Source organism: Musa acuminata, chromosome BXJ1-3, assembly GCF_036884655.1.
Source record: "Musa acuminata AAA Group cultivar baxijiao chromosome BXJ1-3, Cavendish_Baxijiao_AAA, whole genome shotgun sequence".
Taxonomy (NCBI): Eukaryota; Viridiplantae; Streptophyta; class Magnoliopsida; order Zingiberales; family Musaceae; genus Musa; species Musa acuminata.
In genome coordinates this window covers 35,657,630-35,678,968 of record NC_088329.1, presented here as the reverse complement: position 1 = coordinate 35,678,968, position 21,339 = coordinate 35,657,630, and the positions used below count along the sequence as shown (strand labels likewise).

Below are 21,339 nucleotides of genomic sequence, written 5' to 3'. Positions count from 1 at the left end.
CCTATATTCATTCATTCATTCATTCATTCATTCATTCATTCTTGCAGACGACTCTGAATTCAAATCCTACACCAACATATAATAAATACCAAGAGAAATAGAAGAAGTCAAGAAGAAGCTCACCGTGCCACCCGATACTAAATTATCTCGGATTTAATTTAAAGGCAAATCATCAACAAAGCTCAAAAGCCTTGCAGTGTTCTTTGGGCGACACAAGAAACCAAGGTAGCTGTCCATCTTAAGAAATCCTATAAAGGCCAACTTTGCTTCGATGGGTGGACTCTCCTTTTTCGCTTTTCTGCAGCATGTATGTATGTATGTATGGTCACTCGTTTGGTCCCAAAGCCACATTTGTTTGTCCTCATATTCTTATTGGCATTTGGCATGACTGTAATGCCAGAGAAGAAGAGTGTTCGAGTGTGATCACCAGAGGCACAACAAATAGATGCTGAATACCATAAGCTTCCCACTCAAAAGTCACAGCCGCAGCAGTGCCCTTTAATTATTCTTCTCAGGAACATGGAATAGGGTGCCATTCTCGTCTTTGTAATGCTCAAAGTGTTTCTTGCTTGCTCGCTTGTTTTATTTAGCTCCCAATAAAGAAAGTTAGAGAACCTTATCGATTTGGTAACATTGAAATGGAAACTTTCTTTAAGCCGCCATTTTCCACAAAGCAATCTGATTTGACTTTCTAAGCTATATTAAAACTTAATTTGGACCCAAAAACACTTCATACCCTCCAATCTTCCTTCTGATCCTTTCATGGTGAGGAGGATTAAAGAAAGAACCATCAACACTCGAAGAAAGCTACTCGAGATTTAAAGCCTAATATAAGAATGAATGATTAATCATAAGACTTGCACTGAAGTTTTTGTATGTGAGAGATATTAGGGGACATCAGACTCCCTTCATAGAACACTAATGAAGCCATCAACGATCACCTTTGATCAGTCTTACAGTTCTTCTTCGTTTTACCTGAACGACGACTAATCTATCTATCTGATTTGTGTGGCACAACCTTTGTTTCATAAACAAGTCTCCACAGCCTTCTAAAAGAAAGAAAAGCACATTAGATTCTACATAAAGAAAAAAGGGAGAATTCCATACCAACTCTGTTGCTCAACCTCTCTCTCTCTCTCTGCATATGAAGTGCTGCATAAGCAAAGCAACAATTCAAGAAATATATATACATATATATATATATATATATATATAAAATACATAGTCCTTGTTTTTGGACTAATCACATTACACCATTAACATTGTCATCCCGTCGCTAAATGATCTTCCACCGAATTCGTGGTCTTTACCGATTATATTCATCATACGAGATTGTCACGATCCATGAGTTAATTGGCCAATAACTCCATTTTGGTCCTTCAATCGTGGACCAAAATACATAATCCTTGTTTTTGGACTTATCACATTACACCATTAACATTATCATCTCGTCGCTAAATGATCTTCTACCGAATTCATGGTCTTTACCGATTAAATACATAGTCCTTGTTTTTGGACTTATCACATTACACCATTAACATTATCATCTCGTCGCTAAATGATCTTCTACCGAATTCATGGTCTTTACCGATTACATTCATCGTACGAGATTGTCACGACCTGAGTCTGATGAGTTAACTAACTAATAACTCCATTTTGGTCCTTCAATCATAGACTAAAATGCTTAAGCGGGAGTTAACATAGTACACTCATCAGGCCCATATAAGCCAATCATACTTATCGTCCACTCCCGATGTAGGACTAATGGGATGTTACAGAGATAATCTTCAATATTTGATGTACAAATGGACCAATAATCTTCTATATATTAATTATCACACGTCAATCATTTTTGACATTTTATTTTTTTACTAAAATTATTATTAATTATCATTATAATTTACTAATAATCTTATTTAGTATTAGAGTTAGAACCGTTCCTTATGAATCCTCAGTAGGCTGAATGATGACATGTCAAAAACTACTTAGATATTTTGAGATAGATACATATTAATTATGTTATTAGGTCGGATAAGGACATCTATGATACCGTATCGACGGTGCTAACACTACTTTGTCCTTGTCAACTTCATCCACGTGGCTTCATTAGATACGGTGGACTTTGCTCCACCGTTGGTCGAAATCATTAGTCAATCTCGTAGCGTAAGTCTACAAATTAGGCCGACATCAATTGTCATGTGTTCATACTTCCTCTTCATCACCACCATATCACTGATGCAATAGAATCAACGTCTGTATACGCCCCAAGTTTACATGGGAATCACTGACTAACCATGCATACGAATTTGCATATCAGTTGTATTGCAAACACTACTTACTATAAGAAAGCAATCCTAACAAGTAGAAAAGAATTGCGCATCATCTTTGATGTTAGTATATTATATTAGTATTATAATATAATATACTTATTATATTAGAATTGCACATCATCTTTCTCGGTCCACACACCCTACTATATTATATTAGTATTATTGTCACTAACCTTATAATATTTTAAGCATATTCCAAAAGAAAATTTCTATTTTTTTAGATTTTTTTTTTTCCAAAAAGGGTCCACTCATCTCAAAATTCTCTTTTTTTTAAAACCAAATATCTAGAATATATATTTTTTTATTTTTCTAAAAATTAATTCATAGGATGAACCACTCTAGTTATAATATTTCTATACCATTATAATAGTTTTAACAATATAAAAAATATAACATAATTTTGTATAAATTTTATAAAAATATTATGTTTATATTTTTGGACCCCATGTTGTAGTATTTTCAATAATATTATGAAGTCATAATACAAAAAATACTATAACATAATATTTTTGTTTTCAACAATACAGAAACACTATAACACATTATAAAATATATAATGTAATATTTTTTTATACCATATTATGATATTTTTTGATATTATTAAAAATAATATAACTGGACTGATTTACCCTATAGATCAGGAGGGAAAGAAAGTAGAAGACTTTGAAAATTGAAATATTTCTTGAGAAAAATCAAAAAGAAAGTTTTTATAGGAATTCACCCTTTTTTTTTTGAAAAATTATGCTGAGATCAATTTGTCTAAATTTTGCATTCTTGCCAGGAAATTATGTATATATATATATATATATATATATTATATGCATATATTAACATATTTCCAATATTTTCAAAATATATATAACATGAGAATTCATTGATAAATATTTAATTGATGGCATCTGAATGATAATCTATCCTTTCAAAGATTCAAATTATTATCTCATTTTCAAATTTGATATTACATATATATATATATATATACATATATATATATATACATATATATATATATATATATATCTGCTATTATTTTGGTTCATATATATCATCACTCCCATTAATAACTATTTAATAACTTGAAATAATAGCTACTGATAATGATTATTAAAAGACCTTTTATGGCTTTTATTGATTAATTTACATATTGTGTCCTTAATCAAATGTATATGAGTAAACTTAAAATTATTAACTTTTATGTTTATGTTAAACATAAATTCATAGGGGCAAAAAATATAATTAAAAGCTGTTGAGGGATATTTGTGGAATTTGTCAGTAAAAGAGAGGAGGCGGTAAAAGACGTCTGACTTTTTCTTGGGAGTCGACCGATGGCAATCAATGCAGTGAACTGTTGTTTTACATGTATTGCGGTAAGCTCACCCGATGGTGATGATATATGATGCACTGCTTAAGACCAAACCATAAATGCAGCAGTTGGAGAACTGTAACTATCCGCGTGCTGCCTGTCGTCTTCCCCTCACCAGTTCCCACCCCGGCTCTCCTCTGCTCCCGCCTCCTCCCCCTTCGCCGCCGCCGGAGCCCGGAGAGATAGAGGGGGGGGGGGGAAGAGGAGCACGAGATGGGCCAGCGGCTGAGCTGCGCCGGATCGAGCTACGACCGTGACTTCTTCACCGCCGTCCAAGCGGGCCACTTGGAGACGGTGCGCAGCGCCGTCGACGAAGATCCCTCGCTGCTCCGGCGCACTACCGTCTACGATCGCCTCTCCTCTCTTCACATCGCCGCCGCCAATGGGCACGTCGAGGTGCCGCAAAAGATTACCTTTTTCTTTTGCGCTTTCTTTTGGTTTTTCTTGTTTTGGTATCATCGAGGCTGTTTGGGAAACTCGTGCAGATTTTGTCCATGTTGCTGGAAAAATATGCGAACCCTGACATCGTTAATCGACATAAACAGGTGGGGAGATCATAAAGATCTGATCTTTTCGCTTTTCTCCGCATTTTTTTTCTTTTTCGGAAATTTGGTAAAAATATCTGATTTTACGGGATCTGGTTGTAAATTAGACTCCGCTGATGCTGGCCGCGATTCACGGGAAGATTGCCTGCGTGCAAAAGCTGCTCGAGGCCGGAGCAAATGTGAGCTAAGATTCTAATTTCCCCCAATTTAATCTTGTTCTTCGTTGATTTGTTCGGTAGAAAATAATCACTGCAACGGGAGGATGATCTGGTTTTTAATTTTGTGTGGTTAGATCCTGATGTTTGATTCGATAAATGGAAGAACTTGTCTTCATCATGCTGCTTATTATGGCCATTCGAATTGTCTGCAAGCCATTCTATCAGCCGCCCCCATTTTGGTTGCTGATACTTGGTGGGTTTTTGTCAAGTCAATGAGTTCATCGTCGGTTGATGGATCTTGAAATTCTTTATTATGCTTGTTTCCCTTCTAATAATGATTTGTCCTTGCGATTAAAACTGTAGGGGATTTGCTCGGTTTGTAAATGTCGGAGATGACAACGGAGCGACGCCTCTACATCTTGCAGCAAGGCAACGACGGCCCGAGTGTGTTCACATTCTCTTGGACAATGGAGCTCTTGTTTGTGTTTCAACCGGCGGATATGGGTATTTTGATGGACAGCTTCATTCTCTGTTTCATATGTACATGGGCTTCTACCGGTAAATGTGTGTTCAGAGTTTGTGTTCTGTGCTCACAAATTCCAATTTGCAGTCATCCTGGGAGCACCCCTTTGCACTTGGCCGCTCGTGGAGGGAGTTTGGATTGCGTACGTGAATTGCTTGCATGGGGAGCTGACAGGCTTCAGAGGGATTCATCTGGGTAGGGATGTTTTGCCCTTTGACCTTGTCTATACCATCGAAGAAATCAGAATGCATGATGTACGACTTTGTGCTTGTTTGGTGACTAGATGACATCTTGAACAAACTGATCTAATAATTATCTTGTCCAAGATCTTGATTAAATTCCTGACTATTGGTTCATTTTTGCATTTATATTACAAATGACTATAGAGTCTAATTCTCGGGGATTAGCTGCTGGCATTTGGGCATCTTAATATCTTTAGCTGTCTTATGCTAGTGAGATAATATAGGATGGATTCTCTGGGACCATTTCTTACATAATGTTCTAGCTATGAGTAGTCCGAACTTTCTTTGTTAGAAAAAGCACAATTATTTCTTTTAACAATGATGATCTATCATTTAATAGGAGATGATGTTTTTTTTCTGCTGCCAGTGAACATTTTGCTGGTTTCTGTTTGCAGGCAAATACCATATGTTGTAGCTCTGAAGCGAAACCATGGAGCATGTGCAGCTCTACTAAACCCATCAGCAGCTGAGCCTCTGGTTTGGCCTTCTCCATTGAAGTTCATCAGTGAACTTGATCCAGATGCAAAGGCTTTGCTAGAGGCAGCTCTGATGGAGGCTAACAAGGAAAGAGAGAAGAAGATCCTAAAGGGAACAAAATATTTGGTGCTCTCTCCTGCCAATTCAGATGAAGTAGTTGATGATATGTCTGAGGTACCATAAGATTTCATTTTGCAACTTCAGTTTTCGGTTTTTTGGAAAAAAGAAACCTTAATGCTTATATCCATGTTTTTTGTTGACATTGATTATTGCTTGCAACCGTTACAAAGGATGTTAGGCTTGATAGATTATGCGACCTATTAGTGTCGGTGCTTAAGTTGTTTGTGGAGATTATTTATACTCTTTTTCCATGATTAATTGAAGGTTATAATATTACATCACCAGTAAAAAATTTAATTCTAATAATTAGATTGTAACCAGTTTGAGTTATGGTTATGCAGTTATTTGTGGAATGACTCAATTTGTTGCAAAATAAGATTTGCATTAAATGCTGGATGAACATTATGCCATAGTACAATAAATTTGATACTTTTGTTTCAACTATCAACATAACCTTTTAGCTGTTTCGCTGACAGAAATTTTCAAATGCAGAATTTTGTAGAATATTTTTAGATGATACTTCTTCCCTAATGAAGAAAACTACTAGTCTTCAAGTTTTGTTCTTGATTTCATTCATATGAGGAAATAATCTTGCAGGCAAGTGATTCCGACCTTTGTTTCATCTGCTTCCACCAAGTCTGCACGATCGAGGTCCGAGACTGTGGGCACCAGATGTGCGCTCACTGCACGTTGTCTCTGTGTTGCCACAACAAGCCCAACCCAACAACCTTGTCCGTGCCTTCACCATCATGCCCCTTCTGCCGTTGCAACATTTCTAGATTGGTGGTTGCCAAGACAAAGGCCGCAGACGAGGGGGACAATGCCACCAACTCAATGCTAAGGAGGTCTAGGAGGTCTCGGAACTTCAGTGGTGGAAGTGGCAGCTTCAAAGGTCTGACTTTGGCTATCGGATCATTCAGTAGGATGGGTCGTGGCTCTGGGCGCATTATGGATAGCGACGATACTGTGGACAAGCCTTGATAATTGCATTCAGGTTCATATGTCTACCAGTTCTGGAGCCTCCAATAAGCATTGCAGAGGGAGTCGACTGCTAGTGTAGAATCTTGCACTCTTAAAGGAAAATTAGTCATCAAATAATTAGTTTCGTTTTATAGCTTGTGTTGCCAGTTCTTCTCTACTACAGAGATGGAAGTCTATGGTTCTTTTGGTAAAACAAAGGCAATATATGCCTATCAGGGAAGTTTTCAGATCCATCTAAGTAGAGAGAGAGATCCATTTGGTAACTTTCCTACATCATGGACTTCCTGTCTGCTTGGAAGCATGATGAATGATGTAATGTAAATTAACATTTCATTTATAAGTTTTGGGTGTTGGCTTGATATGAGACTTTTTTCATACAGTTTAGCATTGGAATGAAGGTTCATTGTGCCTTGGTCCTTTTCTTTGTGGGTGCAGTCCAGAGGAAGAAGCCAAAGATGTCTTTATCAAGCTAGAGTCCTGTTGTTCCTTGACAGTGATCAATCCATTATAAGACCTCCCAAGTCAGCTGGTGCTATTGGTTTGTGGTCAGAGTTACCCTTCATGTTTGAAGTGTGAAACAGATTCATCCAGATTGGATCAGTGATTGGTTGAGAAGAGACTTGAGTAATGAAGAGGTTCTTCACCATGGAGTACATTTGGTTTTCCCCAATGGGTAATCTCCATCCATTGGTTGCGAAGGTGATGATCTTCCACAATGGATTGGATGTTTCATAGGTCAACTTAGTGGACACCAGAGGAGGATGTGGGTTGGCCCTGATAGGTCAAAAAGGATGACACAAGCTGTGGAGGGCCCCACTTCCCGTGTCAAGGAAGGAAGAATGTGCCACAAAGAAGCCATCTTCAAGATGAAAGATGTGAAACAGAGGGGAGGCTGTCATGCTTTATCTGACCAGAGTTCTTTTTCTTATAACTTGTTGAGCTCTCACCATCACATTCTGATGTGTCTCTGTTTTGGCATCCTCTGAAATATGTGTAAAACACACTGTGCGGTGTGAAACAGAGAGGATGATGATGACATGCTTCCATCTGACTACATTTCTTTTTTCTCAATCTTCAAAATATCTTTCTCACACATCATCATGTGAGGGGTGACAAGAGGCCAAATCATGAATTCTACTGCAGGTTGCCAAATGATCCAATATATTGCAACATTATCAGGGATGTGATGTTTTTTCCTCCTCCTCCCTCTTTTTTCCTGATTGAGCTCTCAAGTGCTGCTGTAATGGCAGACAACAAAAAATGACCACCTTTTGGATTGGCTTAAGATTCATGGCTATCATGACAAAGTGCTAAGGTATCTGATGCACCATTCATTAATAGTTTTATACAAGAATTTTATGTGCTGTGGTTAGTGGACAATGACATGAAAATGGTAGATCAAAGTTGTATATCTCTCTTTCTCTCTATTTTTTTTTAATTCTTTAGAGTAAGATATGAAATACCGTATCGATGTTTCAAGATTGACTCGATATGGTATAGTACCGGTGTATCGAGTGATACATTAAGACGTTCCGAGCGATATATCAGGGCGTATTGAGCGATATACCCTGATGTACTGAATAATTTTATATTTTTTTTTTCTACTGTAGCACTGTAGCATTGTAGTGGTACCGGACGGTCTGCGTACCGGTATGTCATCGGATTGGTACGTACCGCTCGTATCGGGCGATACCATTCGGTACTGCATACCATGTTTTAGAGTTGGAAATAAAAATTTGATAGACTTTTTTATATGTTGAAAAAATTATATCTCTGTGAGAAATATTATTTTCGATATCGATCACATATGACTACAACCTAATTCGAATTAATTTAATTAAATATATATATAAGTAGTTGGTGATCAAACGGATAGGGGACTCATAAATTTCATGTCATTTATCTGACTTTTAACCCTCCGTAAACAGGGGAACGCCCCGCACAGCCGTCCGTTCTTTAGCTGACAGCATCCTGTATCTACACGTGTCCACGGACGCAAAGCGGGAACTGCAACCGTAAGGCCAAAAAATCGATCGCCGGCGGCTCGCATAAGAGGAAGAAGATGACGCCCAAGCACTCACCCTCTTCCTCCTCGCTCTCTGCGCCTCCGCTCGGGGCTCACGCGTTAGCCCGGAGTGGGTCGAAGAGCGCCATGAACGCCGTCATCAGGGACGACGGACGGGCTCAGATCGAGGAGGCGCGAAGGAAACGGGACGCCGTCGCGCCAGAGGAAGACTGCGCGTTGCTGGTCGTCTCGACCGCTCCCCCCACGATCATCATCGAGGCGAGGTAAGTGGCTCTCGTCCTCGCTGCTTGCGCTTGGATTCGTTCTTTTGGTTTCCTCGATTGGTTCGTAGGGATTGATCTGAAGTCGGATCAACAAGATGGGCCTCGATTAGCAATTTGGCCCATATGAGAATGGGTTGGGCTGATACCATAAATCGATCGCCGGCGGTTCCCATAAGAGGAAGAAGACGACGGCCAAGCACTCGCCCTCTTCCTCCTCGCTCTCTGCGCCTCCGCTCGGGGTTCACGCGTTAACCTGGAGTGGGTCGAAGAGCGCCATGAACGCCGTCGTCAAGGACGACGGACGGGCTCGGATCGAGGAGACGCGAAGGAAACGGGAGGCCGTTGTGCCAGAGGAAGACTGCGCGTTGTGGTCGTTTCGGCCGCTCCCCCCACGATCATCATCGAGGGGAGGTAAGTGGCTCTCGTCCTCGCTGCTTGCGCTTGGATTCTTGCTTTTGGTTTCGTCGATTGGTTCGTCGGGATTGATCTGAAGTCGAGTCAACAAGATGGGCCTCAATTAGCGACTTGGCCCATCTTAGAAATGGGTTGGGCTGGGGCCTTAAGGATGATGGATATTTGGGTAATAATTTAAGAATTCACTTAATATACAGTTTAATAATTTTTTTTAAAAAATAATTTGTATAAAAAGGCTTAAAACTATCTCGAAATAATGCATTTTAATTTTTTTAGGAAGTCAAATCGATTAAAGATTCCTTTTATTTTGGTCTAAATAAGCTGCAGCCACCTAATCACATTCTAGAATAAAGGTTTTCTAAGTCAAGCAGTGTGTTCTGAAACTTCCTTGAGAATAAGATGTTCGAGTCACGGAGGAGACTTAGGAGACACACGCACGCACTTGGGAGACTAGGATAGGCAGAATCGTGTCAACGATGACTGGGTTACATCTTTGACCGAGAGTACGTACTGCCCCCAAATTGTTGACTGGTGACCATCACAGAGGGTCCACAAGGAAGTCAAGGTCACCTACTTGATGTGTGGTTGACTTCCAAACTCCAATCTCCTACGTCGTACGCAACGGAAGGAACACGGTATGACGACAGCCTTATCAATACAAACAACAAAAATGATTATTGATAATTGTGTAGTTATAGGAGAATCTCATTGTTGGGTTTCTGATTTGTTTAAAATTTGATTCATTTTGATCATCATTACATTTTTGTATGGTAATGTGCCTAATCTTACTAGGATGGATTATAAATTTATATAAAATAATAAGAAATAATAGAAATATCATTCTTATGTAATTAGAACTTTAATGAGATATGGAGATAATTAGGAATAGAAATAATGGTATTTCACTCGTTTTGAAAATTAATAATCTTGTATACCAGTAAATATATTTAGTTTCATATCGGTTGTAAAGTAGGAGAATTAACATCATAGAAATGAGAGTAATCTCGTAGACAAATGATTAGGGTGTTGACGAAAAATATTTAGTCGAAACAAAATTGTATGGATAGTCGAAACAAAACAATGATTCATCACATTTAATAACTAAAATGACACCAAATCTGAATAGGAATATTCATGAGTTTTTAATCTTTTATGGATAGAATGGTTATTGAATAATTGCAAAACTAAGAAATGCTAAGATGGAGAAAATAAGTCCATATAAATCATAGAGTTATATAATTTGGTTCTTCTTGCACTCTGAATTGTAAGAGATAGTAGCATTTTGGATTTGACACTATGGAGTTTATTTTGAAAATTCCCAATTTAGTGCTCAAACCATATCTACATTTTCCATCCAAATCACATCCTTTCTATGGTATGTATTCATGTGACATATAAGTCATAAGAAAAGGGGGATCAATGTTACACATACATTAACATATTGATGATATTTTGGGAGTCCATACTCCATGTTACAAGTCGCAGGTTCCATTCCAACAACTTAATTTCACCTACCGTTCTCCGACTAACCGGACCCCCACCTTCCCTGGTCTTCCGTTCCACCTTTCGTGCTCATCCGTCTGTGACCATTAATTATATATTATCTTTTATAATCAATTTATTTTGATTGATCTATATTTTTAAAAATTATATTGAGATCATTATATTTACGAAAGTGAAATATTTAATCTCGTTTCTCCTTACGTTGTTAACTCTATGATAAACTAAAATAAACAGAATCAATACTTAATAATAAATCTATCGTATTTTTATCAACATAGTTTCTTAATAGTAAATCTTATAGTATTTTCACCAACATAATCGATAACGTGAGAAGAAATATGATTAAATATTTTATTTTATTTTATAAAAAATAATAATATATTTTTTAAAATATAAAAATATAAAAATATTAAAAATAATTAATTACAGGGATAATCTTTAATTAGCCTTTAAAGAAACTTAAAGTGTTTATTAAAGAATATATATAATTTTAATTTTAGTATAAATATTATATGCTGTCGTTTTTTATTTCCATAAGCCATTGAAAATTAATCTATTTGATATTTTGATTTATATAGTTATCTTTTATAAGTTCTATGTCACTTTAAAAATATTAGGGCATTTTAAAACAACTATATTTTCATATGTTTTTAACACAAATAAAATTGATATTAAGTATATTACAAGTGCTTACTATGAATTTTCTGAATTGATGTTAACGATAATATTAATCTTTGGAGCAATATCTATTATATCTATAATATTAATATTGCATTATCTATTTATTTGCGGGCACGCCACGTTAAAAGACTTGTCTTCGGTGGTGAGATCTTAAGCAAAAGAAAGGGTCCAATTTAACGGGCAAAGAGAAAACGACACATAATACAGAATCCCTCTTCCCCTCTCTTTATTTCTTTCCTTTTCTTCCACAACGAAGTGTGGAAGGATTCAACTGCGCCCGCCAAAGTCGCGAGGCGATCTTTCTACACTTTCTCCCCAGTCTTCCAATCCCTAATCTCCCGCCGCCCTCCAACCTCCCACCTCCTCCGCAGGTTGTTAATGCCGCCTTCTCCTCACATGGCTGTATTTTGGTTTTCTTGGTTCAGTTGCTTTAGAATTGTTGTTATGGAATCGCAAGAAGATGTTCGTAAAGAGGATATTTCACTGCCATGTTTGTACATATCTGTTGCCCTTCTCTTTGTGTTATTCTTTTGCTTTTTATCCGAGAATTCGAGAAATAAGAATCGGTTATGGTTCGGAAGTTGTCTCTGGTACTCTGTTTGTTGGTGTTTTTGATTGTTTGTTGCAACTCAAGTGCACAAAGTTCAGCGATTTTTCTTTTTTCCTTTGTTTGGATGTTTCTCTGCGTTGTTTTCTGTGGTTTAGGCATGCTTATTTATCTATTTCTATTCCAGGATTGAAGCTGAGGTCCTCAGGCATCTGTTTTGGTACGTTGTGTTGGTCTTATGGAGGGACTATTGCAGCATCAGAACTCCACCGCCTCGTTTCAGAAGAATTACAAGAGCTGCATGTGGGACTGGCTTCGGATCTTTGACTTACAACATCGTCTCAGTGTGAGGAGGCTGCTTGAGGATGACGGTCATGGCAATCGCAGACACGTCAGGAGTGAGTGTTTACTTTCTTCTTGATCTAAGCTTGTGTAGCTTCTTTGTTTTTGTTGCTTTCCTGTTTTCTGGTGTTGAGCTCTTGCCATGACAAATTTGGCACAAACGTCATCGTTTAATTTGAACAACTTACCGGTTTCATATGATTACTCACAGCTGTCTTGTGTGGAACATATGCTTCTGAAATGAACACTCGGATCACAAGTCTAATCAGATACTTGAATAGATTAGACAAGCTTTAATCCAATAAAATCTTTTATTAATGTTGTTGTTATTGTTTTTGTTATTTTAGGGTTTTAGGGTAGCACTTGTCCCATAGGAGAATCACCTACACCTGAATCTAAATTTGGCTTTTCACTTTTGCATCGGTTCTTCTTTATTTTGCAAATTTTCCACCACAATATTCTTCTAATCAAGTGGGATTTGACTTTTGAAACCACCAAATTTGTTGGCACCATTAACTTTCTAACTTTGTGGAATTTATATTAGTCTCCTCATGTATTATCATTGAAGGAATGTTTTTATTCTTATGTTTGCTGATGACGCTTAATTTTCTTGTAGGAGTTGAAATCCCAGAAGTGCATGTTCCTGCAAGTGTAGATGAACATGACAACTTGGATGATGAAACCAAGCTCCTGGTGAGTTTTGATTCAAATGTTTATAAAGCAAGTTTCAGATCATTTTTTGACTCAATATGTTGCTATAGTTTGTCATGTGCTTCTTGTATAATTTGCATCTGTTTAATAGGCTTTCTTGTACTGCTTTACTTTTTTCATATGCTTTTTATTTTGATGGCTAGAATTTATTTTGATAATCATACATCCTAATCTATGGCAAGCCACATTTAGATTCTCTTTTTGGTCCAACCTTGACTCGGAGTAACTAGAGGCATCAATTTTAATGTACATCAGCTGGTCGAGCTGGTGAAGCATCCTGGACCTCAGCAAGTACAGGAACTCATTTCTGTAAAGAGTTATTGAGTTTGGAATTGGCTTTGAGCGTTTGAGCAAACAAAGAAGATCCACTGTAAATTATGAAGAAAAGCAGGAGAAAAATTGTTAATGATAAAACCAAATTTGATTCTTCCATTAGCTCAGAGGATTTCCCCAAGAAAATTGCTTATGTTCTATCTTTTGAATAGCTCCCATATTGCGATGGCTTTCTTACTTCTAACGATATAGATATAGCCAGTGAAGGAGCTGCAGTATCCTGGCTAATAGGCGAGACCCATCTAGTATTAGGCTATTAGCTATTAATATCATGGATCATGTACATCACAAAAAGGATAACATAGAAGAATATGAATGCCTCCAGATCTGGAAGAGAAACGATGAGGACATGTTCAGTGATATTTGATGTAATGCATGAAGAACTCAGGGTTCATTCATCCTGTCTATGCAGTATAACCTTTTTAGACCAACAGGAAGATCATGAGAACTTTATAGAAGACTAAGATACCTAGTAGGCTATATATAGTTCTAGGTCTCAATTGACAGAGATTATCAGTGTTCAGTAGCTCTGTCTATTGTTTATGCAATCTGATGATTTAAGCTGACTTGTTCTTGTTCTGACTGCAACATTTGTCTATCATTGGTGTTGTTTTATGCCCCATACTTCCCTGTGGTTGACTACCCTCCATACCATTTGATATTACTTGATTGTTACCCTTTAATCACCTTGTTAATGACATGGACTGAGGACTTTTACAAATATTTTATCATCTAGAGCTTTTCAAGAAATCATTTCCAGAAGCACATTCTGTGTTAATAATGTGAGTTCCAGATAATTCAAATATTTGCTTGTTCACAGGAGTGGCAAGTGTAACAGATGTTGCTTGCTTTTAGTTTCTACTGCCTGATTTTGTGCCATAGAATACAAATTCTATACTTCCTCCTCATTTGAGGTAACAGTTAGATTGGCATAATCAATTCAATGAAACATGCCAACTTATGGACTGCTAAGAGTATTACCAGCAAATGAGATGTGGTTTTGTATAGCAGCTCTTAATTATGAATGTCAAAGAATTATGTAAACTTGTACATTTTCAGTGCTAGTAAATTATCAGTTTATCAAAAAAGTGGCCTTGTGATCTGATGCTTTTGGTATATTACTAGACAATGATGTGTCCAACAGTCAACTGTCTAGCATATTATCTTCTAGTTTCCTTTCGTCTGTTTATTTTTATCCAACTATCTAACAATTTATAAGGTGTTGTACATTGGTGACTTTTGTCTGTTTATTTTTATCCAACTATCTAACAATTTATAAGGTGTTGTACATTGGTGCCATGGTCTAGCTACCCTATGTATTAACCATAGCTGCTTTCTTGTCATCTGCATCAGATTGTAAACAAGGGCAGCCAAACAAAAAAAAGTTCAGGAAAGGCTCTTGTTAGAGCTTTGATTTTCAAAAAAATGTTTAGGAAGCATAATCAGAAGCAAAAGATGCTACCTGTGAAGCCACGCCTGATGCGCACCGTTTCCATACATCACTTGGAATGCAGTGATTATGTTCTTCCAGTGGAAATGGCTTCTGACACTGCTACCCCGAAAGTTGATTTCCGTTCACAAAAGAGTGATTCTTCTGAAAGCCATGAACATGATCAACTTCCGCCTGCAAGTAAAAAGCATCAAGTATGTGGAACAATAAAACATGTTAATCATGTTAGCCACACTGAGCTTACTCAATCAACTGAAAAGCAAGCAAATCACTTGGATGCCTTTTCAAAACAGATGGACTCCTTTGAGGAGTTGGGAAGAGATGTGTTCCAGTCTAATGATTTGATCAGTACAAAGGAGTTTATTAATGAGCAGGGTGAGTCATTCCTGGGAATTGTTGAAGAACCAGACATTTTGTTGGAAAATTATTTACAGAATCTTCATAGGTGTAGCTCTGAGAGAGCATTAATGAAGTCTGGCTCATCCCCCATGGTTGGAATGTCAGCTAAAAGGCACAATAAATCACCCAACGATCACCTTGTTAACCAAGTTCAGAAATCAGAACCTGCAGATGTTGACAAGTATAATGCTTACTATAATTCAGAGTTTTCACCCAGATCTTTTCTTAAGCATACAAAACAAGGAGATCATGGAACTCTTTTAAGTCATTCTAGGACTGTTAAGAAAAAGTTAAAAGATGTATTCAATGAGAACAGGAAGGAGCATCTTCATATTTCGATGGATGGGCTTCTGCATAAAATCCCTTATGGCCACGCAGCATCTGGGAATGTCATGAAAGAAAAACTATTCCGATCTGCCTCAGCCAGACATTTCAATGAAAGCATAGAAGACAATGTTAGTATTCCTCCGAAAGCACACCCACATCAGAGTTTTAGAAGATCTCGATCTCTTACTGAGTCATACAAATATTCTCATGTGTTTGAGTCCATTTTAACCAGTGAATCCAAAAGGCTGCAAGAAAACTTGACCTCAACTGATGTGGATTTTGAGTTGCAGGATCAGACTGCACAAAAGGTCTTTGAACAAATTCACTCTAATCCTGAATTCAACTCCTTTCGCTGTAAGGATGTCCCAAATGAATCATTACATGGAGCTCTGTTGTCAGAAGCGGCAATTAGCAATCCTTTGAATGGAGATGAGGCAATTGACATCCATACTCCTGCTGAGCCAGAGTCACTGGTGAATGTGAAGGAGAGCATTGAACCTGGTGTCATTCTAGAACAAACTCTTGATGTACATGCTAGTGGGAAAATTTATGGAGGACTAGAATTACCACTGATCGCTAGCAAACTTACAGAGACAGAGACATGCAGGGTTTCATGGACGTCGAACATTGGTTGTATCCCTTTGCCTAATGAGTTGTCTGTGGACCAACAAGAATCTCATATTGAGCTTCACCAGAGTGAAGAAGTACATGAAGTTTCAGATTCACCACAGACGGACAATAGCCATGTTGCGCATGAGCATGCGCTGGAAGTAGATTCAAATGTTGAGTCAACTAAACCAAGGCCAACCTCTGTTTTTCAACTAAATTCTGAAGATGATCTTTTGAAACCTGCAAAACATGAGTACTTAGAAGGTAAAGTATCTCATTTAACCCACAACTTTTAATTAAGATATGTCATCATAGAAAGGAATAGTCCACAGACATACCTTAAGCCATAAAGTTAAAATGTGTGTCCTCAAAACGTGGTTTGTCCTGATGTTTGTGATCGCCTAGACTATGAGAGGGGCAGATTCAGTTTTCTTTGTTATATTATCTTCCATTTACTCTTCAATTGATTAAGTTCATCTAGTGATTGCTAGAAGGTTTAGCATAGTTTATGCCACTAATCTTTTCTGATACCATGTTTCCATTTGCACACAACAGCCCAAACACATGCAATTGACAAACACACACACACACACAAAAGAAAAGCGAAAAGCCATTCTGAAAAAAAAAAGAAGAGAATAAATGAAGTCATGAAACATAGCATGCCTCATCTCTTATTATAAAATCTTTATAGGAGCTCTACATTATAGGTTTCAACTTCTTTTATTTTTCCTGGTTTTTGCAGATTCAGAGACTGAACCAAGAAACCTCCATTTTGAGGAAGTCGATTTGTTGGCCAAAACACATAATTTGTCGGTTTTTAAAGTATCTGATGAGATGGATCCTGCGGAATCTAATTTTGGTAAAAAGCAGGAGGAGGCTTTTGCAAATGTTGGCAAGTTCCACATTCAAGTGGATCAAAAGGATGAGGCTGATTTCAACTATGTTAGGGATGTATTGAGAAAATCCGGATTCAATGGTTTCGAGTTTGTTGGTGCACAGCACTTCCCCAGTCAACTAGTTGGCCCCTTACTATCTGATGGACATGAGGTTGCATCATATGATTCTGATGATCTCTCTCCTGAGCACCAGCTCCTTTTTGATCTAATTGATGAGATCTTATTGGAAATGTCAGAAAAATATTCTACCGGTAGATGGTTCTCGCGCTTTGACCCTGACACTAGAACATTGCCTGCGGAACGTAATATCCTCGATCAGGTTTGGCGAAAAATTAGCTCACATCTTAGTCACATGCATGAACATGTTGTGGCTCGAGACTATGCAAAAAATGATGGATGGTTGAACCTGCAGCAGGATGCCGTGTGTCTGGGTGTGGAGTTAGAGGACCTTCTTTTGGATGGTTTGCTGGATGAATTAATTCTTGATTGTGATGATATGTCAGGTTATTATTCTGTATTTTCCTAGTTTATTTTGCATGTTGTATATATCTTTGTAGCTATATAGTTCAATCTGATCGATGTCATTCACATCTGTATAGAGTGGAATTCATTGTACTATATAAATTTTGCGATCTAAGGTAGTGAATCAAAGTGCTTTGTGTGTTGTTTAGCTCCTTTCTTGTCCTCAGCTTGGTGTAAGGTTGTTCCTTTGTGTGATCAAAGTGATCATGATTCTTGTATAGATATCCTATATTATTAAGATAATAATATACTGTCATAGCTTGCAGATTCATACTATACTTGCCAGAGATTTTGTTCACTGGTTTCTTTTACCTTGTGTTGGTTTGGATTCTTATGGATTTATCTTCAGAATAAAATTTAAAGTACTATATTTCTACTTGTAAAATCAAGTCTTTTTAAGTATACTTTGGGAATCTTTTTCTACCAATTGCTCTTCCCTGGATAACTTAATTAACATAATTTCAAGAGTCTCTTGAAAAATCACAAAATCTGTGAGATCTTTTTCAAAGATTGTGTGGGATGAAATTTGTTTCACATTCCCTTCCTCACAAAAGCAGTAATTGTGTGACATCAATTACATTAATTGGTGAAGATAGATAGGACAGCTTTCCCTTTTATTTATTTTGTTTTCTTTTAGTCACTAGTAGTGATAACTTAGTCCCTCTAATCTATATTACTAAACATGGTGGAAGACAAAAGCAACAATTGAATCATATCAGTTCATAGTAATAATAGGTCATATATGATGACACTATAAATGCCACTTAAAGCAGAACCAACATTACATGATAAAAGCCATTACAGCTCTACTCATACTCCTCTTATTTAGCTGTCTGCATATACTGCTCTCTCTGATGCTAATAATACATGTCTCAGTTACAGCCGCAGCAAGCACAGCTGCAGCTGCTTCCGCACTTGCACTTGCTGCAGTCACAGCCTCCTCCCTCAGACCCATTTGCCACCTCAAAACCTTCAATATGCCTGCAACCACCGATTCATTTCTTTCAAGAAGACGAATTAAGTATGACAATGTCCTAAAATCATCCGAATCATCTATTTCAGTTCTTATAATATATTCTCTGATCTAGACATGATTATTATTTTATGTCCGAAATAAGATTACGTACATTGATCCTCTTTGAGTTGTAATGATGGATTAACGAGAGTGACTAATATTAGGTTTGTAGAGATAATTTTTCTTGCCGCAGTTACGAGGGAATTATGAGAGTTCCTTTTCTCTTTTTCCATCAAAACCCTAATCCATGTTATAGGTGAAGCAAAATGGAGTTATAAGAGTGAGATGCCGGAGGACCCTTTCAGAGTTGCAACACCGAGGTCAATGATTCCCGCAGCGGTGGTGCCACGCTCTCCACCCAAGTCAGGGAACATCTTGCAGCAGCTGCACCAGAGAAAGAGCAAGTAAACACCTATAGAACAAGAACGGAACCAAACAAGGGGAAATCTTGTATCTACTTCCATGTCGCAACCACACACACACCCACACACACACACTCAAAACGCATCACTGAAAGAAAGATTAGGTACGAGTCAGTGAAGGGGTGGCGACTCGTACCTTCCGCATGCACCGCCGCAGCTGCAGCTGCAGCCGGAACCGCATCCGCATCCGCAGGAAGACATCTTCTCAGAGAAGCAGTGGCACGAGGAAGAAGACGAGAACTGAAGTCGGGAGAGCTTGTTCTGTGGGTTGAGGCAGACGCCTCCTATTTATAGGCCATTTTCGGCAATGCCGGCGACACCATCTTCATGCCTTCTTCTCTCTACCGCACAAATCTGTTGGCTGTGGTCAACGAGAATAGTAGCACCGGATGCTACGACTAAAGAGCATCAGACGGGGAAAAGGGTCGGAGAGAGCACCAGTCTTCTCCTCTCCGCCATCCATGCATCGCAGAGAGGGGCCACATCATGTCATAAAGAGCAACACAACGCAGAAAGTTCCCCTCTGTGGGACAGCAAGTGGGATCGGGTGAAGCTCAGTGGATGGTTCGCTGCAAGCGAGAGAGGAATCCCATCCTCATCCCACTGCAACCTTAACATGCATATAAAGGAACACAAAAGGAGTGGATGCTGCGACTCCTCTCCCACACGCATGCGTGAACCTTTCTCAACTCAACTGCTCATTAAGCAAACATTGGATTTGGCAATGGAGACATAACATGCAGATTGTGATTGTGGGATGGAAAGAAATCTCCAAAGATACTTTAATGTTATAACCAAAGATTATATTAAAGTTATTTAGTCCGATATTGATTAAAGAGCATGGAACGAACGACTCGTAAATCCTCCGGATCTCCTTACCCTCAAAAGGTATTTTTTGAAGCTCACATATTCTAAAATGATAAAATCATCATACGTACAAATGATCGGTCAATCAAATAGTTCCTTTATCAATTATTATTTTTATTCATTAAAATTTTTTAATTTTTATTATGTGAAATCAATTAAGGGATCATCAATTTTTCTTATATACCTTTTTACATAAACTTTAAAGAATTTATATATTTTCTCTCGTCTTCTCTATAAATTTTAGAGAGTTGAGAAATCAAAGAGTTCTTAGTATCTTTCTCTATCTCGATCAAAACTTAAGTCACACCTTAGATATTTATAAACATAAATAAATTTTAAATTTTGAAGTTTTCTTACTTCTCCTCGTATTAGGACTTCTTTGGCTCTAGAAATCTAGAAATAAAATAAGAATTTTGAACATAATCCAAAGTATTATTATTGTTATTATTATTTTGGGATAGGAAAGGTGAGGTGAGAACAAAATTGGACTAAACATATATGGATTAATCACTTTAAAGGCACCCAATTACTTGCAGTTAAATATATGCTTTCCTTTTATTTCCTCTCTATTTGATATCGGATCCGGATCCTCTCTCCCTCCGACGTAAGATCCGGCTGTTCATCGGTTTTGGCACGGATCATAAAGACGTCAAATTAAATTGCAATCGAGGGTTCGAATATTTGGGCTTTGGGCTTTAAGCGGATCGTTGAGAATGGTAGCCCAAATGCTACTTTTCGGCCTTTTAGGAGCACGAGTTTTGATGAAAACTAATATTGGGAACGATAATTAAATAAATGTGTGAAAAATGAAGTATATATATATATATATATATATATATAATATTTATAGAATATAATGTTGGGAATGAAAAAAGATGTTCGAAAAGTATATAAATATTAAAAACGAATACGAATATTAAATATTAAATTTATACACATATATGAGATGGAAAACAATACCAACATTTCAAATAATATCAAATATGAAAAACCATAAGATTCGCTAACACGTTAAACAAAGGAATACGACACTCACAGAGATAGATAGATAGATAGAGAAAGAGGCCTCTGATTTGTCCTCCGGTTTGACGCTGCAGGCAGTGGATGACGGGCGCTGAGGGCAGCGGCGATCGTCCTCGGGCTTCTCTTTCTTTTGCTTCGATGGGTCTCTCTGGCTGGCCGGATCTCCTCCTTTCCTCTCCGATGGAGATGCTGCACACCATTCGGTGATGATGGCCGGTGGGACGACGATGTGGCCCTAAAAGCAAAGCAT

General features: G+C 37.7%; 2 protein-coding genes and 1 long non-coding RNA gene across 5 annotated transcripts; 2 read left to right on the top strand and 1 right to left on the bottom strand.

Moving 5' to 3' along the window:
• Positions 1 to 3,765: 3,765 nt before the first annotated feature.
• LOC103974616 (E3 ubiquitin-protein ligase XB3) lies at positions 3,766 to 7,098 on the top strand. The gene is made up of 8 exons (XM_009389479.3): positions 3,766 to 4,089; positions 4,179 to 4,238; positions 4,346 to 4,417; positions 4,531 to 4,649; positions 4,760 to 4,900; positions 5,007 to 5,114; positions 5,557 to 5,812; positions 6,356 to 7,098. Exons 1-8 carry the CDS (start codon positions 3,907 to 3,909, stop codon positions 6,737 to 6,739), a joined length of 1,323 nt encoding a protein of 440 aa, XP_009387754.2. The 5' UTR covers positions 3,766 to 3,906; the 3' UTR covers positions 6,740 to 7,098.
• Positions 7,099 to 8,673: 1,575 nt separating this feature from the next.
• Positions 8,674 to 17,910, top strand: LOC135626203 (uncharacterized). 3 transcript variants are annotated; one of them, XM_065131364.1, is made up of 6 exons: positions 8,674 to 9,028; positions 9,097 to 9,439; positions 12,361 to 12,571; positions 13,132 to 13,208; positions 14,913 to 16,608; positions 17,087 to 17,910. In XM_065131364.1, the coding sequence occupies exons 3-6, from the start codon at positions 12,412 to 12,414 to the stop codon at positions 17,764 to 17,766; spliced, it is 2,613 nt and encodes an 870-aa protein (XP_064987436.1). In that variant the 5' UTR covers positions 8,674 to 9,028; positions 9,097 to 9,439; positions 12,361 to 12,411; the 3' UTR covers positions 17,767 to 17,910. The 3 variants fall into 3 exon arrangements, with proteins under 3 accessions (XP_064987436.1, XP_064987426.1, XP_064987421.1); XM_065131354.1 differs by having other exon boundaries at positions 8,674 to 9,439; XM_065131349.1 differs by lacking the exons at positions 8,674 to 9,028; positions 9,097 to 9,439 and adding an exon at positions 11,775 to 11,997.
• Positions 17,911 to 18,481: 571 nt separating this feature from the next.
• Positions 18,482 to 19,476, bottom strand: LOC135637433 (uncharacterized). The gene is made up of 3 exons (XR_010496284.1): positions 19,336 to 19,476; positions 19,075 to 19,161; positions 18,482 to 18,743 (listed from the first exon to the last, which is right to left on the bottom strand). It is a non-coding gene; the product is annotated as an uncharacterized LOC135637433 (long non-coding RNA).
• Positions 19,477 to 21,339: the final 1,863 nt, after the last annotated feature.